The 23,536-nt window shown below is 34.8% G+C and overlaps 1 protein-coding gene across 1 annotated transcript in view; it reads right to left on the bottom strand.

The window, feature by feature from the left end:
• LHFPL6 (LHFPL tetraspan subfamily member 6) overlaps positions 1-23,536 on the bottom strand; it is a 282,159-nt gene that overhangs the window by 26,386 nt on the left and 232,237 nt on the right. The window contains exon 3 of the mRNA XM_003764539.4: positions 4,166-4,264. Within this exon, the coding sequence (XP_003764587.1) occupies positions 4,166-4,264 (99 nt within the window). The remainder of the gene's footprint in view (positions 1-4,165; positions 4,265-23,536) is intronic.

Here is a 23,536-nt window from a genome sequence, read left to right as displayed (position 1 = left end):
TTAATACAATAAAACATGAAGCTAGGTTGTTCATTTTACTGTCCAAAGTATGGGAAATATCTAACAATGAACATTAGCAGCAACAAAAAATAAGATCTTTAAAAATGACAAGCTAGGAATTGTGCAAAATGAACTTCATTGCCTCGGTGGGTAGTGAATTCCTGACTGTGGAGGTCTTTCAATAGAGGCTGAATTAAAGGTGCTACAGAATGACATTTCTAAAGGTAGGACCAGATGAACACTGGGGTCCCTGCCATTGGTAAGATTCTATAATTCTTGATTTTTTTCTTTTACTTAAGCAATAAGAATAGCTCTTTCAGAGTTTTAATTCTACATCTTAAAATATCAAACCATAAATTAAAATTCAGTGTCAACACACTAAATAAAGTCAAAGTGAAAATTGCAACAGCAAGATTTGGGTTTCATTATAATCTGCTAATTAATATGGCTATACTCGATAACAACAGACCATCAAGAAAAGAATTCTGGGCATGTTAAGGCAGGCAGAAGAAAGCCAAGAAAACTGCAAACTTCAGAAAAGAAAGGACACAACTATGCCTAAAAATATAGTCCTTGCACATAATTTGCTGACCTGAAAGGGAAAGAGTCAACTGGTTTTGAAGTAGGTCTGTGCCTCCATACACAAGGTGACCCAGATTCACAAAAGTCTTGAGGTCAAGGAGGCAAGAAAGGATTGCAGGGAATTTGTACTTCCTACCCACTCCCCTTTTAGGTTGGCGGATCCCCTGCTCTGTGGCTGGCAGTAGAGCCATTATCAAGGAAACTAAGGAGGGGCTCTAAATCAAAGAACAATGAGTTGTAACTACAAACACACAAAGTCTGAATGTGAACAATTCTGAACAATCACTTTATTTCTCTATTTCAGTTTCCTCAGGTTTATTCTAATAGGGATAATGTGGCAAGAGGCAGTATAACATAGTGAATAACCAGCCTTGGAAGCAGAATGACCTGATTTCAAACAGCATCTCAAACACTTATGGTTGTGTGATCCTGGTCAAGTTGCCTAACCTCTTAAATCTACAGGTACCTCACCCAGTGAAAGAACTATGGGAAATGAGTGTGGACCACAACATAGCATTTCTACACCTTCTGTTTTTGTCTGCTTGCATTTTTGTTTTCTTCCTCAGATTTTTTTTTACCTTATTTCTAAATCCGATTTTTTCTGATGCAGCAAGATAACTGTATAAATATATTGTATATAACATATACTTTAACATATTTAACATGTACGGGACTATCTGCCATCTGGGGGGAAGGGAAGGAGGAGAAAAGTTGGAAAAGAAGGTTTTGCAAGGGTCAATGCTGAAAAATTACCCATGCATATATCTTGATGTCTTATAAATAAAAAAGCTACAGTTAAGTTTTCAAAACTATTTTTAAGCTGCAGAATATATGTAGATTTGTATTAGTGAAAGGAATGTCTTTAATAGGAGCTTCCTATATAGTAGAAATAACAGATTCAGCATAAAAGTTATATCTACCTACCTATCATCCACTCACACACACATACACACACACACACACACACACACATACACACACACACACACACACATACATTTAATGCATTATATGTATGTGTGTGTGTGTGTGTGTGTGTGTGTGTATACATGCAAGCATTTGTGTGGATATATCCACATATATACATACACATAGAAATACATTCATGTTTATTTATATTTGTATATATGTGCATGAACACACATGACATTTGTATTTTTTTGATAGTTCCAATTGTCTTTCCAGAATGGCTAGTTCAATTCATAGTTCCAGTGGAGTGATGTGAATTTTATTGACTATTCTCCTAATTTGGTAACGATAATTAGTTAGAATTTTGTTGGCTTTTAATGTTGCTTTCACTTACATCAATGTAATCATTTTATATATTGTTCTTCTTTCAGTACCAGTTCATTAGAGATACAAATGCATATACAATGTATATGCATGTATTTTTTACAGGATATATATCTACATCAACGAATATAATTATGTATCCATTACAGGAAAAGCTACATAGAGGAAACATAAGAGAACAAAAATATTTTTTCTTAAGGACATATTTGCCTTTAGATATAGACAAAAATATTAAAAACTCATGCATGGAATAATAGCTCAAGACACACATGGAATATGAGCAACCATCAAGAAGCCTAGTCACAGAATGAGGGGATAATAATATTTGCCACATATCTCAATGTCATTAATGAAATACACTTTAAGATCTCATTTCACTTTACAAAGAACAATATCTGAGATATCAAGGTTTTAAGTGACACTCTTAATTATCTAGCCCTATCTCTCAGGAGGCCTAGAAAGGCCTTTTCTAGTGAAGATAGTTTCTAGATTGCCCTACTGCCTAAGTATTATTAATGCCAGTCTTTTTGCCTTTGTTCATGCTATATCTATGTTTTCTATGCCTAGAATGTCCATCTTCTTCTTGTAGCTAAATTAATTCTGATATTTTCTTCAAGACCAAGTTTAAGACTTTTCTACCCTAAGAAGCCTTCCCTAATATCGATCCACAATGAAGATGTATTGTATTTCTAAGGTCTTTTATGGAATTTATATCATATAATTTTATTCTGTCATTGTTCCTCATATCTATATCCCCTCTCTCAATGTAAACCATAAGATATTTAGGAAGTAGATAGAACATGATTCTTGCATTGAGTGCATAATAATGATTGTTCAACAATGAATATATTCATTTGGGGATACTCAGTTGGTATATGTTGTTTTCACTGGGTCCTTTTTTTTTCATTTTCAAAAGCACTGGATGAGATCCTTTTTCCTAAGGGCTATATAAAGAAGAAATATAAACTTAAAATAACTGAGTTTTCACCTCACACCCACTGAATTGGCAAACATGACAAAAAAACAAATAGTGTTACTTTTAGGGGAACTACAGGAAGAAAGAAAATACATTTTTGGTAGAATTGTAGATTGCTTTATTGGTTCTATTAAACTATTTGGAATCATGTAAGAAAAATCACAAAACTATTTATGCCTTTTGACTAAATAACCCCTAAAACTGGGCATATGTATCCTCAAGAAGGTCAAAGATAAAATGAAATGCCTAAATGCCCTGAAACCTCCATTAACACCACTTTTGTGATGACACAATATTGGAAATAATAAGCATGTCTACTGAATAGGGAGTAGCCAAACAAACTGAAAACATCAAGAATTTGGGGGGATAGTATTAAAAATACTTTATAACTGATATCGAGGGAAGGACAATATATAAAATGACCATATAAGTGAAAGCAATACTAAAAGATAGTCAAACTGTGATTAATTGTAATTATCAAAATAAGAAATTAATCAATGAAATTCACATCCTGGAAATGAACTTGGAACCATCTCCAATATGTTACGAAACTATGAATACCCCCCCCACCCACCCAATCATACCATTTTTATATATCCCAATGAGAATGAAAGAAAAGGACCATTTTTTTTTGGTAAAAAACAAAACAAAACAAACAAACAAAAAACTTGAACAGTAATCCATCTATTGGGGAATGGCTAAATGACTATGGGGTATCATTGGAATAAAATATTATTGTTCTGAAAGAAATGATAAAATAGTTTCAGAGGAGATTGGGAAGATTGCAGAATGAAGTCAGCAGAACTAGAACAATTATATAAAGATAACAATGCTATAAAGAAAAACAACTTTTGAAGATTTTAGAAGTCTGATAAATTCAATGATAAAATCTGAGTCTAAAAGACTAAAAATGAATCATACCCTCTACCTCCTTCCTGAGATGAAGAATGAGATATATTTTTGGACATGGCCAATGTTAGGAACTCATTTGCTGAATTTACACATTTCTTATAACTATTTTCTTTTCAATTTAAAAAGTTGTTTGGAAGAAGAATAGGAAAGAAAAATAATAAATGCCAATAAAATAAATTAATATAAAAATGCATTCCTTGCTCTTATACAGAGAGGGGAGTTATGGAATGTTGGATTTGCTGTTGAAGATGTTCTCTGTGTTAATTGGTTTTGCTTAATTTTTGTTGTTGTTGTTGTAATAAATAATACTTGGATGGGTACATATTGGTAAATGATTGATGTAAAAGTAAGAGGTATCAAAACATTTTAAAAATAAAAGTGAAATCAAATGAGAGCTCTTACCTAGGTCAAACTGGTCAGAAATGTAACCACAGGTCTGCCGGACTTCTTCACTGTCCCAGCCCAGAGGATAAAGAGCACAGCCAGACCCAATCAACAAGCCTGCAAAAAAGGTAAGAGAAGAAGGATCTCATATAACTCCTAAATAAAGGCTTTGGTTAAAATAAACATTCAGTAACACAAATGATCACATTTCATAAAGCACCAAGGTGGGTTCTCTTACCAATCAAGGGTCAGTTTGATAACAATGAAAATTTCAAGCCCACTTTAAGAAAAAAAGGAAAGGAAAGAAAAAAGCAAAGTTGGAAGTACAGATTAGTCTGCTTCCAACTCTACCTTTAAAATTTTTAACAAATCTTGTAGAGGGAATCTAGTCAGGAAGGCTGATGTTGTTGGCTTTTGCTGTGATTGTTTAAACAAGCCAGTTTGGAAAAAGCTAGTTGCAATTCTGTCATCTATCTTCCACAGCAAGTTTGCTGTGGGAAACAAATAATCCAAAGGCTCTTAGTAGTGACTATTAGGCTATACTTCATCATTCATCATTTTTTTTTACACAAGATTCAAAATGGAATACTCCAGCAACATCCAATTTCAGCAAGGCAAAAAGAACATACAGATTCTCATGAGCAATTTCAGCAGAATGAATGAACTCGTGAACCACACATGACCCATTATTATGCTCTGTTGGAAATTTTTTATATTCGTGGAGCATCCAAATACCTCAAAACCACTTGCTGTCTGACCACAGAAAGCAAAGGCTTATTTTAATCTTAGTTCGCTTTCTTGCTGGGGCTAAAATTGAGAGTTCTGAAGATTACACTGAAGACAAGTGACATTTTTATCTGAGGTTATACTAAATTATCTTGACAACAGGCACCGAATTGATGATATTCAATTGGTTCCACTCTCATTTTTCACCAAGACCTAATATGATTTTGCAAGGGATATCTAATACTTACATGCTTTAATTTGCAATCTTTTAGCCAAGTCTAAAAGTAACAATTCATTTTCAGCCCAGTTGCACTTACTATTTTCACTAAATGCCAACAATGAGGTAAGTCATTATGATTCAGAAATGTACATAAGAGAACGAGTTAACTATTAACTGATACAAGACAGCTTATCCATGTAAGAGGGATACAATTACAAGAAGGGAAGAAGCACAAAGAACCTTAGAAGTCACCAGATCCCACTCACCTTATTTTACAAGTGAAGAAACCAAGGGCCAGAGAATTATAAAAATTTGTTCTGATTTATAATGAAGAACATCTCTTTTGAAGTAGTAGTCTATTGACTCTCAGATTAGGGGCTTTTCTTACTATGTTGTATTGGTGGTAGAATATGATATCATACCATTATATTCTTTCTCAATGTCAAGCAAAGATGACTTGTGTTTTAATGCAGTTTGAGCTTTGGGATACTATGGCACAATAAAAGGAAGCTGGGCATTTTAAAGACAGAACACAGCTTGCAGAGAGAAAAGTAAAGCAAACCATCTTGGTGGAGGGGAAATATGATAGAAAGGGCAGTTTGGGGATGATGGGAACAGGTCCTAGGGTTTTGAAACTCAGATGGAAAGTAGCACCCAAACAACTAATATCCAGTGGGTTTTCATAGAATTGTTATTGGATCAAGGAAGACATTAGGGAAAGGGAACAGGAAACCTCTTGTTGAGAGGAAGGTTGAGGGAATGGTGCTAAGTGGTGAGACAAATGATGATGTAGGTAGAGGGGACATCTCAGGAATTTATGGCTAACTGATATTCAAATACTGTATTGGCTCAAGTCTTACTTATTTCAGAATAACTGAAGGGATTTGAGCCTGGGCCTCTAAAAAGCATATAAAGGTATTATCAGTGAGCAGTTGTTTAAGTGGTTTAATATCCCACTTTTTTTTGTATTTCTCACTTCTCCTCTGAATGTCTGTGGGGATGTGATGGAACAGTCAATTCTGTATTTGGGGTCTGTTACGGACTACCCTTTTACCCCAAGTACCCTCTTTCTATACTGTGCTAGAAATTCCCCTAGATAGTTCAGTAGGAGGAGGACTGAGAACAGAGACTGGAAACTGGGAGGACTCATCAAAGGGAAATGTATTCTTCAGGTTGTCAAGAAGGGAACACCCCATGAAGGTTTCTGAACTACAATTTAAAGAAGGTAGATAATACTGGGTTAAAGAAAGTAGACCAGAGAGCAGGAACTTAATGATTCTATTGTTTAGCGCTTTTAGTAATTTCACTCAAACTAATGCCTTATTATTTTATTGTTCAGTCATTCCAGCCATAATTTTTCATGACCCAGTTGGGGTCTTCTTGGCAAAGATACTGGAGTATTTTGCCATTTTCTTCTCCAGCTCTTTTTATAAATGAGGAAACTTAGGCAAACAAGGTTAAGTGACCCGCAGAGGGTAACACAGTTAGTACATATCTGAGGCTAGATTTGAATTCAGGAAACCAAGTATTCCTGACTCCAAGTCTAGCACTCTGTACATTTGTGCCACCCAAGATCCTATATTGAGTTGCCTTAGTATAGAAAGCCTTGGAACCCATATAGAGTGTGGTATAGTGAACAAAATGCATGGATCTGGATGTTAAAAGATTACAAATTTAGAGCCAGAAGAATTTTGGTATTCATCTAATTAAATAGAAGGGGAAACTAAAAGATTTAGTGAGGAGAAATGACCAGGTAAATGTCTAACTTCTCAATATTATTTCCCTCATCTATAATAGTGAGATGACAATATTTTTTCTGTCTAACTCAGAGATTGCAATACATGAAAAGTCTTTTAAAAAATGCAAACATTACACAAAAGTTCAGTGACAATATTGTTATTTTAGTCATTGAGCAAGGGGTCAACATATTAAATTAGGGTTTGTTTTTGTTTTGTTTTGGGTTTTTTTGAAAATCATCTGGTAGAGCTGTATGGGATAGATTTGAGAATGCTGCTTTTAGTCAAAGGCAGATAAATTATCTGTCTAAGGAGCCCAGCATTCTGCTAAATGCTGAAGATATAAAAAATATAAAAGGACCTGGAATGAAACAGTAGTAGTAGAAATTTAAAAAGAGTTAAATCTTACAGGCACTTTAAAGGATGAAGCAATAGAATTTAGTGACATTGTAAATCAGAAATGAAGGAGAAAGAGATGTCAATGGCTCTAAGCCTATGAGACTGGGATGATGGCACCACTGACAAAAATGTAGCTGTTGAGGAGAGTAACCAGTGCTGGGGGATGGGTACAGGGAGGAAGCGCAATATAAGACAATGAGTTCAATTTGGGGCATGCTATGTTTCAAGTAATAGAAGGACATTCAAGATTATATGTGCCCTCAGACGCAAGTAAAAAGGAGGGAGAAGTCAGGGTTGAAGATGAAGATTTGGGACACATCCAAGTAGAGTTGACAGATGAAGCCCTGAAAGAAGATGATGTAATGGAGAAAATGATCACAGAGAGAAAAGAACAGAGCTCCAAGGACAAAAACTGAGAAATACCTATGATTAAGTGGAAAGAAAAAGAAAAAACAGGGAAAAGTCATCAAAGGAATGATCAGAGAAATAGGATAACTAGAGAAGTGTATGTAAAAGATGCCTCAGAATCAATCCATCAAGAATTGAGAAAATTCTGATCAGCCCTACGTTCTGAGGAGTAGTAAGGATGCAGCAATGTTTCCTAATAAACTATAAAATACATAAGGGCTGGGATTGGGCTTCATATCTCTTAAGTGTCTAGGACTGTGTCTTACCCCAATTGTATACTGAGAAAAGGCTTGTCGGATGAACGGATGAACTTTTTTGGCAACCTAGGAGTATTATCAGAGTCAGGATGACTAAAACATCACATTCCATACACGTACATAGGAACTTTTGACATCTCCAAAATAATTAATAATAATCTATAAAATCTGCTAATCCATGAGATAGATGGAAGTATGCTATATTACAGTACAGATAATTTAAAATTATGGACATTTTTCAACCTTTCAAAATTAACTATTATAAGTGATAGGAAGAAGGACATAGAAAGTATATCAAAAATGCAATTAACACAAAGTTCAGCAAAAGAGGTAATTTAGGGATAACAGGGCCAGAATTCTAAAAAAAATTTAAAGCAGTCAGATGAAATTTAATTTAGAAATAAATAAATAAAGTAATCTGAATCAACAACCAACAAATAAAGACTGGGAAGATCTTAACAATAATTATTAAAAAGGCTTATAATTTTTCATTGACTGTAAACTTATTGGAAATTAACATTATATTGTAAGTGGCAAAAAACTCATACAACTGTATGTTGCATTAATGAAAGCAGTCTCTAGGGAAACGGTGGCCATCATTCTACTGAATCCTATTCACTGACTTGGTCAAACCACATCTAAAATATAGCTTTCAGTTCTAATATATTTTGTGTGACTTTAAAGGACAGAAAAAGAACTGAAAGTTAGAGGGGGCCAACTTGTTTTCATATGAGGAAAAACTTGCTAAGAATAAAAACTGTCAAATAATGGAATGAACTATTTTGTGAGGGAATGAGTTTCTCTCCACTAGAAGTATTTTAGCAGAAAATGTCAGGGATATTGCAGAGAGGATTCTTGTTTGGATAAGATCAGGTGACTTCTAGAGACCCTTCTAAATCTAACATTCTGTTATTCTAATAATGTTGTTAGAAAGGAAATCTATTCTAGATCAATCTCTAATTAAACCTATTTTAAAACTTTACTTGATAATACAATTTACTCCACTAGAATAGACTCTTAAGAGTTCCCTGAACAAATTCACTTCATCAATCAACAGATTCTATAGGTTATTGTTGGCAATTCTGAAGATGCCAGAAGTCCCCATGTATGTGTATGGAAAGTACCTTACCCTATGTTTCATTCACATTAACCCTGATAATACTCCTAGGTTACTTTAAGTAACTATGAAATAAGATAGAATTTTGTATATCTTATAAAGGTCACTCAAAGATCCCATGGTATAGTGAGAATTATGCTGGACTTTAAGCTTGCATTCATTGATTCTCTCAAGTATTAATTGTATAACCTTGGATATTTATTTCTCTTTTCAGAGCCTCAGTTTCCTTATCTGCATAATGGGGATAGTAATATTTTTTACCTGAAGGGTTTGTCATAGAGATCAAATGAGTTTAATAACTAATATTTATAAAATATGCTATGGCTTACAAAGCACTATTTCCATAATACTCTCATAAGATAGAGATGGTAAGTAGTAAGATAGAGGGTTCGACTTATACTTGTGCTTTCATTGACATAAGGAATTACTAAAGGAGGAAACTCCCTCTACCAACCAATGTCAGTGCCTTTCTACAATCTAAAGTCTTAGAAAGTTGCCTAGAACCCAACTTCTTAACCTTATTTGCAACCCCATATTGGTTCTCATAACTGAATGTAGGAGTCAGGAAATTATGAATTATTATATGAATGTTTGATTTGTGTGCCTATTTTGTACAACTATATCCTTGGGGTCATGTAAAAATTTTGTGGGCAAAAAAGGGGTCAAGAGTGAAAAAAGTTTAAGAAGACTTGTAGAACACTGATAAGTTTAGGAATTTACCGAGGGTCACAGAGTCCAGATGTATTAGAGGAGATGGTTTTAAGGCTGGCTCTCTCTCCACGATTTCTTGCTGCCTTTCTCTATGACATAATATAGGTAAAGTATAATCCTTCATGCAAAGTACTTTTATTCCTAATTAATAGCATCTATGGACTCTCAGTCTCAGTCATCTGTTCACCTGACAAAGTAGGACTAGATGCTGGGAAGTTTTCCTTCTGTAAAATGTCTATTCAAAGTAAGCCTTAACACTCAGGCAAAAGAATATTACCATAACAATGGGATTTCTGCCAAGAATCTAACACAAGTCTCTCTTCAGCCTTTGCCAATCCCTCTCCTCAGGTGGTAAGAACAGAGTCTTCATGCTAAACTCATAAAGGCCTAGTTCTTTCCAGTGCATTTTTTGAAGATTTCCTATGACCTCATTTTTTTTCCATGACCATTACTCTATTCTTTTTCCACATTAAAAAAAATTGAATGACTTTTTCCAAACACCATGTGCTCAGTGGTTACACTAGTGCCCAGCAGCCATTAATCTTTTATGTTTTCTGGATATATCTACCCATCCCCCAGGTCCTTTATCTGACAGACTATGGCCTCAAGAAGCACCCAGGAGACTGAATTTCTTTAATTCACATGGATACCCCTCAATCTTGGGGTGTGTCATCTGGACATTTTCTCTGGAAGGTGCTGAAAGATCATCTCAAAGGCTCTGTAAGCTAATTTATATACAGATCATTTGCCATCCCCACTGGCCCAGAAAACTGCCTTTGCTTTTTCTTTCTTAAAAAAATAATAAAACTAAGAACACATGTGCTGAAGTAGGGAGAGAGCAGGATGTGGGGTTTTATCCTGTAAGGGAACCATGAAGGTCTGACATGCTCAATTTAGGGTGGACTGCTAAATATGTGCAATTATTTTAAATATATTTCCATATTTCTCATGGTGTGCAAGAAAAATCAGACCAAAACGGGAAAAATGGGAAAGGAAAAAACAAAAAGTGAAAATACTATACTTCAATCCACATTCAGTCTCCATAGTTCTCTCACTGGACATGGATGGGATTTTCTATCCCAAGTCTATTGGAATTGCCTTGAATCACCACATTTATGGGGCGGGGTAAGGGAGTCCATTACAGTTGATCATCACATAATCTTGTTGTTACCATGTACAATATTCTCTTGGTTCCGCCTGTTTTACCCAGAATCTGTTCACGTCTTGCCAGGAATTTCTGAAATCAGTCTGTTCATCATTTCTTACAGATAAATAATATTCCATTGCACTCCTAGACTATGACATATTCAGCCATTCTCTGGTTGATGGGCATCAACTCAATTTCCAGTTCCTTGCCACAATAAAAAGGCTGCTACAACATTTTTGCACATGTAAGTCCCGCTCCTTTTTTTTTTTTTTTTTTTTATTCTCTCTTTGGGATTCAGACCCAGTAGAGACACTGCTGGATGAAAGGGTATACATAGTTTTATAGCCCTGTGGAAATAGGAATTGAAATTTCCTATTGGAAATTGCTCTCCAGAATTGTTAGAGCTTTCACAACTCCACCAATAATGCATTAGTGTCCCACTTTTGGGTGGGCTATTTTTTGCTCCTCATAAAGTAAGATTAATTGAGAATATGCCATTCCTTTTCTCTTGTTATGTCAGATTTCTAGCTACAGCCCTAGACCTAATGCTCATCCTATTAGCTAGTCAGCAAGCTCTTCAGCAGTTAGCTAGTCAAGACTCTAAACTGGGGACAATAGTAATACCTACTTCCCAGGGTTATTAGAAAGATTAAATGGGATAGCTAAACATTTTAGCACAGTATCTAGCACCTAGTAAAGGTTAAATCCCTTCCCTTCTGCCTAAAAATCTTCAGTGGCTCCCTACTACCTCTAGGATAAATACCTAACGTTTATATTTAAATTCCCATATAATCCAACTCTAACCTACTTTTCCAAATATTTCTTATCAGTATCTTTATATAATATTCAAGTCAAAGTGTCCTCCTAGCTGTTTTCAAAACTTGCCATTCAATAGTTCATCTTTTAAGTCCTCCCTCAGATGTAGAACAATTATATCTAACTTTTATATAGCATTTTAAGATCTGAAAAACACCTTACACATATTATCTCATTTGATCCTAACAATACCTCTATGAATTAACTGCTATGATGACACCCATTTTACAGATGGATAAGCTGAGATTGAGAGAGATTAAATGACTTTCCCAATTAACCCAGCTAAAAGAAGAGAAAGGAATGTAGACTGTATATGCAGTTAACATAGGAATTATAAAGTGTTGAGTTCATATCCAGCCTCAGACACTATTATAACTGGATACCCTGGGCATGCTACTTAACCTCCATTCACTTCAATTCTCTCATCTGTAAAATGGGAATAAAATAGAACATAGCACCTACATTCTAGGGTTTTTGTAAGGACAAAATGGCATAATATTTGTAAAAAAACAAAACAAAACAAAACAAAAGAACCCTCTTATTATAGTGCCTGGCACACAGTAGGGGCTATATAAATGTTAGGAGTAGTGGTAGTAGTTACTGAAGCAAGATTCAAACTCAGCTCTCCCTGATCCTAATCTGAATTCCTTCCTTTCCTGCTTGGAACTACAGAAGGTAAAAGAGCCACAAACTAGATTAGAGCAATTTGTTTCAAGATGGAAATTCTCCAGAATTTTCTGTGCTGCCTCTCTACCACACCCTTTCATCCTCCCTTTTACCCTATTAACTCCTCCCTCTCCCACATGCACAGAAGATGCATGAATACACAGGGTATGCCCTATTGTTGGTTGCAGCTATATGATCTAAAGATCCTTAAGGTAATGTAACTGATTCCCATGGCAGGGTAGTTTTTCTTTGTCTTTTCAGAACTTAACAGAGTGCTTAGAACAGAATAGACACTGAGTAAATGGTTATGGACTGACTAGTGACTGAATGCTTTATTCCCTCATTATAAACCTGGGCTGAAAGAGACAATGAAAGAGAGAAGATCTGTCTCCTGAATTCCTAGATGTTTCACCAACGCCAAGTGGAGAATTCTGTTCCATATGTATAGCTAAGTCATTAAATACTTCAATGTAAACATATTATAAATTGAAAATATATTTATGTAAATCAAATAAAATAGAATACTCTCTTCCTTCATTCCCTCTCAACTTGTCATTTTTCAAGTGGCAAACTTTAGTATTTTTTTTAATTTTTAATTTTCTTTTTTTTTCAAAACTGAACACATATTTAGTAAAACACTTCATTGTATAAAATACTGACCAATATGTTTAATATTTGAAAATCTCATTCCAAAGACTCAAAACCAGATATGGAAATGTTAACTTAGAATTCACACTTTTAATCTGCCCTATCAATTGACCAGACCAATCTCTCCCTCTGAGTTTTATTATAAATCCTTTCTACTGGCACTCCAAACTTTTTTACACCAGGCCATCCTAATCATTGGATCCTAGATGCTGAGTTTGGATGTGCCTAGGGCAACCTGCTTATTTTCTTCTTGGTCTGTGACTTGGGGTGCACAACTTTATAAGTTTTTTTCCTAGTTTGGCCAGCAATTTTTTTTTTTTTCTTATCCACATGACTCTTGGATTTAGCATCCTTTCTCACTTTGGCATTAGCCTTTACTCTGTTTAGCTCCTGCTTTGCCATGGGTAGCTTCTCTTATTTTTAGCAACAGTATCTGTCTAGAGATTTTGCATGGACTTCTCAAAGTCCTGGGGAATTGTGGGTTGATGAATGTGTAGAATGTTTGCTTGCTTGTAGACAGAATTTTAGCTTATATATCATCTTCAGCATTGGTTAGTGCTTTCAATTGTTCCTGTAGTGAGATGGATACATTCTAAGTCTGGATACTTCAGTTGTTAATCCATTCATCAGGTCTTGAAGATGTTTGTTCAAGGTTAATGTATTGAATTTATCAAACAGATCCTTCCATGGATCCCTGTTCTTCATTAGAAGTTATAATTTCTTAAATACTGGCTTTCCAATAGGCACTTTGATATAGCAATGGATACCAGCCTTTTCCAGAAATAAAATTCAGAAACATGTTTCTGTTCACCCAACTCACAATATAGTTACATATGTTCAACATGAAGAGGACAGCAACCAGATATTATTTAATTTCTAATAGATTCCAAATTAAATACTTTTTTCAAGTTGATGTGTCAAAAGAAACATACAAGGGATAATGGAAATCAGGTAAATATCTCCTGAAAACAATGAAGACAGTGTTCAAGATAATTTTGCAGAGTGGGTCATATAATCTGGCCCAGTGGAAAGATTACTGGGTTCAAATCTCATGTCTAATATTTACTATTTATATGACTTTGGTCAAATAACAATGTCCTCTGGCCTCAGTTTTCCCATTTATAAAGTGAAAGCTTTGGTCCAAGAGGCATCTGAAGTTTTTCTGAATTTTAGATTTAAGATCTTCATGACATTCTACATATATATATATATATATATATATAGAGAGAGAGAGAGAGAGAGAGAGAGAGAGAGAGAGAGAGAGAAGGACATATAATATATATATATTATGTGTCTTTTAATAATTGATGACAGTCAAAAACAAATGTAGGTGAATCAAAAGCAAAAATTTTCTGGTGAATGAAAATCTTAGTTTAACCCACTTAATAGTAATATCTTCCTACCCCAGGAGCTTGGCAGCTCAATATTTGAATAAGATATGTACACTGTCTCTGTATGTAAAGAAGGGGGTGGAACAAGTATGGGGCAAGCTATTATTAAATCTCTGGGATGATAATAATAATACCTTATACTTGTACAGTAATTTTAACTTTTCAAAGCACTTTCACATCTATTAACTTGTTTATCCTCCCCAATATCTCTGTGTGATAAGGAGAACAAGTATTATTATCTCCATTTGATAGATAAAGAAAATAAGGCTCAAGATCATGGATTTAAGCCCATTTAAGCTACTTGGGGGCACAGCCAGAGCTAGATTTCAGCACTCTTAACTGCCATTCCTGTGCTCTTTTCACTTCTTTTGTTTAGGCTTAAGCAGCAGACAATGACACAGTCTTAAGATGTTCTAAACCTATAAGATATTTGCTTATACAGATATTTTACAGATACAGATAAAAAATATTCCCTAATTCCTCTGACTTAAATCTTATGTAATATACACTTGGGATAATGTAGGAGGTCATGGGCTTAAAACTCCCTAGCCCCTGCTAGAAAAACAAAACAAAATCTGACACTGAGTTTCTCTGGTAAATAATTTTTCTTTCTGTTATTGAAGTCAAAAAAAGACCCAGAATCACTCTATTGAAACAGTGGAACGAATTTCCTTCTATCCTTTATTGAAACACCCTGCTAATTTGAAGATCTTCTTTCCTTCTTTATATTTCATCATCCTCTGTAGAACAAAAGTCACTGTAATTCACATTAGATTCCATGTTTTATTATTCTTCTACCTCCACCCACAAATCACCTCCCTAGCTTTGAAAACATGTCTGCAATCAAATGTTATTAAGTTGTTTTAATGACTTGGAATCCACCTATATGATTATTTTACTTCATCCAGTCATCTGCTTGGACTTCTGACAATAACTGAAGACCAAATATGAAGTCATATATGAATGAAGCAGTGCATGAATGAAGATTTATGTGAACATCACTGCAGCCCTATTGAAGAACTGTTGGAGTTTAGTGGATCTTCCTGCCCATTCAAAAGTGAATTTTCAAACTAATCAAGAATAATTATCTCAGAGATTTTTCATGTTTCCCAAAAGACCAGACCTCCTTTAAAAAAAAAAAAATCAAAAACCAGAAATAGAATCTGTTTTGCTTTGACCCTTATGTTCAAGGTCAGACCCCAAACTTGAACAACCAGTAACTTATCCTCGGGAAGGATCTTGCCAGCACATGGGGGACAGTTTAAAAATGTCATAACCTTTTGATTATTCACCGTTCAACTCAAAGTTGTAGTCACATAAAACAATATTGAGACAAGGGCATTTATATTTCACAGACACATTTTATTACACAATGTTGTTTTAATCCTGACACTTAAACACGAAAGCTTTTCGACAGACAGTCTAAGCTCAAATAAAATCCTGCTAGCCTGAAAAGTTTTGGCCAAGGTACAAATACTTCCGTCATAGGCCTAATTGTATTATACTTTTTCCCCCAAAAACCTTTCTTTTGAAATTTCAATGTACAAACGTTCCTTAGTTAAAGGATAGATCCAAACTTCAGTCAGCCTGTGGGTTTGCTTATTATGATTATAATTTTTAATAGTGGAAAACTTATACTTCAATCCCTCTAAAGCAGTTCATTGAGTTTTGTTTTTTGTTTTGTTTGATTTGTATAGTTGAGATGCCATGTACAGAGTGAGGGTTTTTCCAAGAAGTCCATGGCATTCCTGTTCCAGCTCCAGGACTTTGCATAGATTATCCCCAATTTTTAGAATCCCCAATTTCCCTCAAAGTTTAGCTCAAATACTACTTCCTATATGAGATTTTTCAGATTGCCACATTCAGCTAACATCTCACTTCAAAATTGTATTTTGTATCTCTTTGTATGTATACACATTGTGTCTACTGGTAGAATAATAATGATGATACTAATATTCATACAGTGCCTACTATATTCCAGGCACTACGTTAAGTACTTTATAATACTCTCTCATTTGATCATCATAACAACCCTCTAGGGTAGGTGCTAATATTATTCCCATTATACAAATGAGGAAACTGAAGTTGACAGAGGTAAGTGTCTGAGGCTGGATTTGAATTCAGATGTGCTGACTCCAGACCTGCTGCTGTATCGACTGAGCTCTTGAGGACAAAGTATTTCAATTTTGTCTTTGTATCTTTCACCTGTTAAAGTGCCTGGCATATAGTAAGTACTTATTAAATGTTTGTTGATTGATAGAAACAGCGGTGTATGCGATCATTAACTTAAGGAGTTTCCCACATAAAGAAGATCCTTTGCTATGTTTTTGCTGTTACCAGTTCGAATTTTAAAACTAATTATATAAAATATGGAAAAATAACTATTAACCATCCAACTATGCTGTCCAGTTAGACCATTCATAGTTTTCAGCATGAAGTAGTTAAAAGAATTTGTTAAGAGCTGACTGTCCACATTAGACTGCTTTCAGAGAAGAGGAAAAGGAATAAGCATTTATTTACATGGTACCTACAATGGGCTAGGCAATGTAATAAAACTTTTTTAGAAATATTATTTCATTTAAAAAGAAGCCCAAAAGCCTGGCTAGATGACTCACTAGATAAATAAAAATCTCCTTTCAAAATGGAAAAATGATAAAATGAGGGACAAAGATCTATTTTTATTAAAGTTTTAAATTCTTTAATTCAGAAAGGAAAACTAACCCAAACCATATTCTACCTTAAAAATCAGAATCAACACTGTTATATACATACATATAAACACATATCTACATACATGCATACATACTTGTTCACACATATATGGACATTACATACTTCTAAGGTTATCTAAAGCATAAATCTAAAAACAGTCCCTTCTGCTGCCTGAAGCAAAGAATAATTTTCTTCATGGAACAACAAAGAATAGTTTTCTAAAATGAAGCTCTCATACAGTATATTGACATTGGAAAGAAACCGGTGAGTGTCCCAGCAAAACAAATGATGACTAAGAAAAAGCTCCACAGGCCATGGGATTAGTTATCAAGGGATTTGAGCTTTTTATAAAGAAGGAAAGAATAGTTATAAGAAAGAACATTTCTGCATAATATTAGTTGAAAAGTTCTTCAGTACAATGGAAAGCATGTTGAATAGTGAGGAGATGTGGGTTCAAAACTCAACTTAGCTCCTGGCATGAGAAAAAAAATATCATCTATAGCCAATTGTAACCAAAACAGTGGACACTAGGGGCCAACAGAGTGCATGGAGTGGCAAACCTGACTCAGGAAGACTCATCTTCCAGAGTTCAAGTCCAACCTCAGACACTTACCAGGTGTGTGACTCTGGTCAAATTATTTGCCTTAATTTCCTCACCTGTTAAATGAACTAGAGAAGGAAATGACAAAATGCTCCAGTATCTTTGCTAATAAAACCCCAAATGGGATCAGAAAGAGCTGTCCTGGAACTGTCTTGGATGTCTGAACAACAAGGTTAGAGTCAGGAAATCATCTTACTTCTGTGGGCTTCAGTTTCCTCATTTAAAAAAAAATTAGGGGCATTTGACTTTGATAACCTCAGAGAGCCTTTCCACATCTTCATCAGTGATATTTTTTAAAGTAATCATAACTGGGATGAGCTGCCTTAAAATTCTTTTTTTAGTAGACACATTCAAACAGAATCTGGATGATTATAGATTAAGGATGATCTCCAAGGGATTCCTGGAGAATCTCATGGATTGAGAGATGGGTCTGGATGATATCTAATATTGCCTACAAGTCAAAGATTCTATGAAAATTTATGAGGTTTGTAGGTAAATTTTAAATGCTGCATATAAAAAGGAAATATCTATTTCTATAAGCAAGGCTCAAGTGAAAAGTTAAAGTGAATTAGGCCATCAGGCATTGCCAATGTCACAGTCAAGGACCCAAAGGATTTGTGTAATGGTAAATGGAGTCAGTAAGAGTGATAAAATAGAAAAGTAAATCATTACTATCAACTCAGGAGACACACTGGTTGATGGAAAACAGACAATAACCTTTGCTCTTACTCTTGCTAAAACCATAACAAGCACTCAGTTATCTTCATTTTAGTTTTAAAAATTGATCTACCTACAGTATGGGAAATACCATAATGTGCAGCCTAATTTACTCCCCAGTTATCCTTGGAGAGGTCTCAAGCATGCTGATACCACACAGTGACATTGATGATTCCATTAAAGGCACAAGTGGCTCACATATACAATATGCTAGAGGAGCTCTCCAAAGAGAAATGTCTCTGTACCAATTACAGTGGATTTCAGGGAATGTCCAATCTGGCTGGAGATAGAGAGATGGAAACATAATTAAACTGCCAATAAGTGATTTTTCTATGCAAATTGAAACAAAATGGCAGTACAGGTGAATTGAATGAAGACTCTTTAGCATGATAATATACCTAGAGTAATAAATCTTTATGCTGATCCAGGAGAGCCAAAGGATATATACACACAGATATATACATGCTTGCTTGTGTGTGTGTGTGTGTGTGTGTGTGTGTGTTTGTGTAAAGGGATATGAAGATAATACCAGTCATCTGAATATAATGAAAAGAGATGAATATATAAGTATATAGATGAAAATATAAATATAATATAAAAGATATAGATGAAATATAAAGAAAAGAGAAAGATAACAATAGAGCTAGGAAGTGCCAGTGTAAATAGGATCAGTCCAGGTTAAACTGAGTAAGCTAACAGAATGAATCTAAAATCAAAGAGAAAAGAAAGTCAGAATTTCTATGAGCAGAAACTACTCAGTGCCTATTGCAATGCTTGGCATTTAGGAGGTGTTTTGTACATGCTTGTGGATAGATTAACCAATTAATTAATCTTTAGAGTTAGAACTTCATATGCCTATGAAGAAAGTAGTTTTAACTTGAGGTCTAAAGAAGAGGATTCAATAAGTGTCATAGAAAAAATGGCTGATTCTCCAAGTGTTTAGGGGAGAGCATAGAGATAGCTTATTCCTGTAGATGGAAGGGGGGTGAACTATATAGTGGACCAGCAATAGACAGTTTAATGCTGTAAGTCCATGCCAAGCTGAGCAACATGAAAATGTGAACTTGTCACACCACCTAGACACTATACTCTTACATTGTACTAAAAATAGAAGTTATTCAATGTATCAATAAACATTTATTAGGGGGCCATTTTGAGTCATGCTATGTCTTACCACTGGACTCAGATGACTCTGAAGGAGAAAGTCAAGCTGATGACTTTGTCTAGCCCTGTCTCACTTAAATCCAATTCACTTGCAAGCCAAAGCTTCATCCTCCTGATGTCATTGGGCATCTTGAAGAACAAAGAAAGAACAGCAAACATTTATCAAGCACAAGCTGTGCCAAGTACTATGCTAAGTGCTGAGGATTCAAAGAATGGCAAAAGATAGACCCTGTCCTCAAGGAACTCACAGCTTAATGGGGGTGAAGATATAAGAATAATGATATTCAATCAAGATACACACAGGATAAGTTGGGGTCACCAACAGAGATAATTCAGTAGCATCAAAGGGGATGTGAAAAGCATCTTTATCTAAACCTTGAAGGAAGCTAGCACAGCCATGAGGCAGAGATGAGGAAGCAAAAAATTCCAATGTGTGAGGTACATCCAGTGAAAATGCCCAGATTTAGGAACTGGCATGTCTTGTATGCAGAAGAGCACAGAATCCAGTGTTACTGGATCCCAGAGTAAATGAGAACCTGTAAGTAAAATGTGGGGAGAGCACAAATTATAAAGGGTCTTAAAAATCAAATAGAGGATTTTATATTTGATCCTGGTGGTGACAGAGAGGCACATAGCTTTAAAGTGTGTTGTTACTGCAAGAATATGGTGGGGATGATACAACTGCCAAAGACTAACTGAGAAAATAATGTAAAATATAATATTTGGGAAAGACTCCTTCTGAATCCTTAGTCTTCATTTTTTTTTATTTTTTTGTGTCAAGCACAGACAAATTATGTAAAAGGAAATAATGATGTTAATTCAACTGGGAGAATGTGGTTGTTGTTTTTTTGGAAACTGTCCTGAGACTGACCTATGATGTAAAAAATGAGTTTCTGAAGTGCCATTCCTGTTCCTTAGGAATTATATACTACCTGTTTCTGTCATTCTTTATCAAGGAACATGTGATGCTCTCTCCTGAGGAATGGACATAGGGCTCAATCAAATACTGCTTAAAGAAAATATGTGGTTCAGATCACCAATAGCCCACCATTATTTGTAGGGATTATTGACTGACTAAGAATTAGCTTGGGATTGCAACATAAGTAAATTAATTCCTGGCTGGACTAAACCCCAAATCAGCTGGGGCCTATTCTGAGAACTAACAAGGCATCCTATTTTGAGGTGATGTATTTACACTGGAATTAGGATTTTCTGGGATTTTTAAAGGAAACACCATGAAGCTGACAATGGAAATGTTACCTATTTAGGGTAGTTTATTTCAACCAATACTAATTTTTCCCAGAAAAGCAAAAGAGAAAAAGATTTGATTTTAAGTTTGGATCAGTATGGTCAGGTTGGGTCAAACAGAGATTTAAAGTGTCTCAGTCTCCACAAAAGATATACTTCATTGTGTCAATGTGATATGGAGCTGACCCTAGGTTATCAAAAAATATGCCACTGTAAGACAAATTTTGGCAAGCTCTACCAAGCTGGGAAGGTTTGCAGCATTGGCCAAGCAACCAACTATTGTTTACAACTGATCAGCAGGTCAGTCTATAAATATCAGGAGAAATTAATCACCAGAAGATTGAACACTAGAAAATAAAATTTTGGTCAGGCAATTCATGAAATAGCTGGATTATGGGAATGGTCTGAGGTATACAAGATGGCTTTTAGTCCATTGCATCTTCTTCTGTAGTATTAGAGTGGTGGAAAGGGGAACAGAAGGTCTTTAAAATCACACAGTTCTTACACCTACAGATTTTAACTGCTCTTACTTATAATGTGTAATCTTTGTCAAATGACTAATGGGTTATTATTAGAAGTACTGAACCATGTCCATGTTAGCTTCTCAGTATAAATTAAATCAGAAGACACAAAGAAGTTGTAGATAAATAAAAGTAAGGCATACAAGTTTTCCTCAAAGAGGCAAATAAAAAAGATTATTTAATTAGACATCCAAAGGAACAAGAAACATAATTTCATAGGGCAACTGATTAGTCTATATATCATATACGGTAGTATATATAAGGTGCTCAAGCAACAGATCAGCATGAAGTCAACAGTAGTTTATCACCAAGACCTCTAACAAAAGATGAAAACAGAAATTCTAATAAGGAAATTAGCAATATCCATCTAAATCAACATATACATTGCTACTTGTAACTTCAATTAAAAAATGGGCACAGGGGAATACGGCAGAACTATAGATGCTGTGGTGGAGATTTTACAGGAAAACACTGAACAAAGATCACACAGAATGAGACAATATAGCTGGGCTACAATTTGTACCTAGGATTGCCCACCACCCAAATCGTGTATTTATCCAAGGATGGTGATAAGTTGGCAAAATAATTTTCCCATAAATTGAAGGTTTTTAATTTGTTAGCCAATATTCTTTTAATAAATCTGTGAAGTTCTTTCTAAAAATATTTTGAAATTTTCATTTCAGCGTATTCAGTTTCCTTTTGTCATCTTTTTATATTTTTTAAAATGTACATAAAATATTATTCTGAAGAGGGGTCCATAGATTGCACCAGACTGGCAAGAGATTATGTCTCATACACAAAGAGCCCAGAGACTCTGCTGCATAGATCATAATAAGAAAAGAGCTTTGGGCAGCAAGAAAAATTGCCTCTTTGCCCTCCAGTTCACTCCCCTTGAAAAACTGAAAATCATATGCTTTACAGTAAAATTCTACAATAATTTTGCTATTTTATGTAACAAGCAATACTTTTTATAAAATGTTTTTCTACAAAGTAACATCAAATCTAAGAAGCAAAGTATTTTAAAGTATGTATTGTTTATGTACAAATATATATGTATAAAAATTTCTATTCTTTCATGTATTTTTAAGTTAGTATTTTAGAGTTTGCACACTGTATAAGTATTTTGATATAGACAATGAGTCAGATAGCACAGGTGGCACTATCCAAAACACATGACTCTAGAGAATCTCTCCCTGATCTATATCCTGAAACATCAACAAAGAAGAGATTCCCCCTTCCTCTCAGGTATTTAAGAGATGACATCAACTCCAACAGAGAAGTGTCAGACCATCTGGAATAGCTGACAGAAAATTATTTGGAAGTATTTCTTTCAAGATAGTTAAAATTATTTTCCTTCAGAAATATCAAAGATGACAGAAACTTTTCACATTTCCATCTGTCATTCACTGTACATTTCCTGATTAATTTCCAAAAGGATTATGAGGTCTCTGCTTCTATCTAGTTTGATTGTTCTATTGAATTTTAAGATGACCAGATTTTTTAAAAGTTTTTTTTTAGAGCAATGGTTTCAAATTCAAAACCTTATCCATGTGTAATGCATTTGTATTTTTTTTTATTGTAGTAACTTTTTATTGACAGAATTCATGCCAGGGTAATTTTTTTTTACAACTTTATCCCTTGCATTCACTTCTGTTTTTCGATTTTTCCCTCCCACTCTCCACCCCCTCCCCTAGATGGCAAGCAGTCCTATATATGTTGAATATGTCCTGGTATATCCTAGCTACAATGTATGTGTGCAGATCCAAACAATTTTCTTGTTGCACAGGGAGAATTGGATTCAGAAGGTAAAAATAACCTGGGAAGAGAAACAAAAATGCAAACAGTTTACATTCATTTCCCAGTGTTTTTTCTTTGGGTGTAGCTGCTTCTGTCCATCATTGATCAATTGAAACTGAATTAGGTCTCTTTTTCAAAGAAATCCACTTCCATCAGATTACATCTTCATACAGTATCGTTGTTGATGTATATAATGATCTCTTGGTTCTGCTCATTTCACTTAGCATCAGTTCATGTAATTATCTCCAAGTCTCTCTGTATTCATCCTGCTGGTCATTTCTTACAGAACAATAATATTCCATAACATTCATATAACACAATTTACCCAACCATTCTCCAATTGATGGGCATGCACTCAGTTTCCAGTTTCTAGCCACTACAAACAGG

The sequence above is a fragment of the Sarcophilus harrisii genome, chromosome 3 (assembly GCF_902635505.1).
Source record: "Sarcophilus harrisii chromosome 3, mSarHar1.11, whole genome shotgun sequence".
Taxonomy (NCBI): Eukaryota; Metazoa; Chordata; class Mammalia; order Dasyuromorphia; family Dasyuridae; genus Sarcophilus; species Sarcophilus harrisii.
Note: the sequence above shows the minus strand (reverse complement) of the source record. Positions and strands in the feature narration are given on the sequence as shown.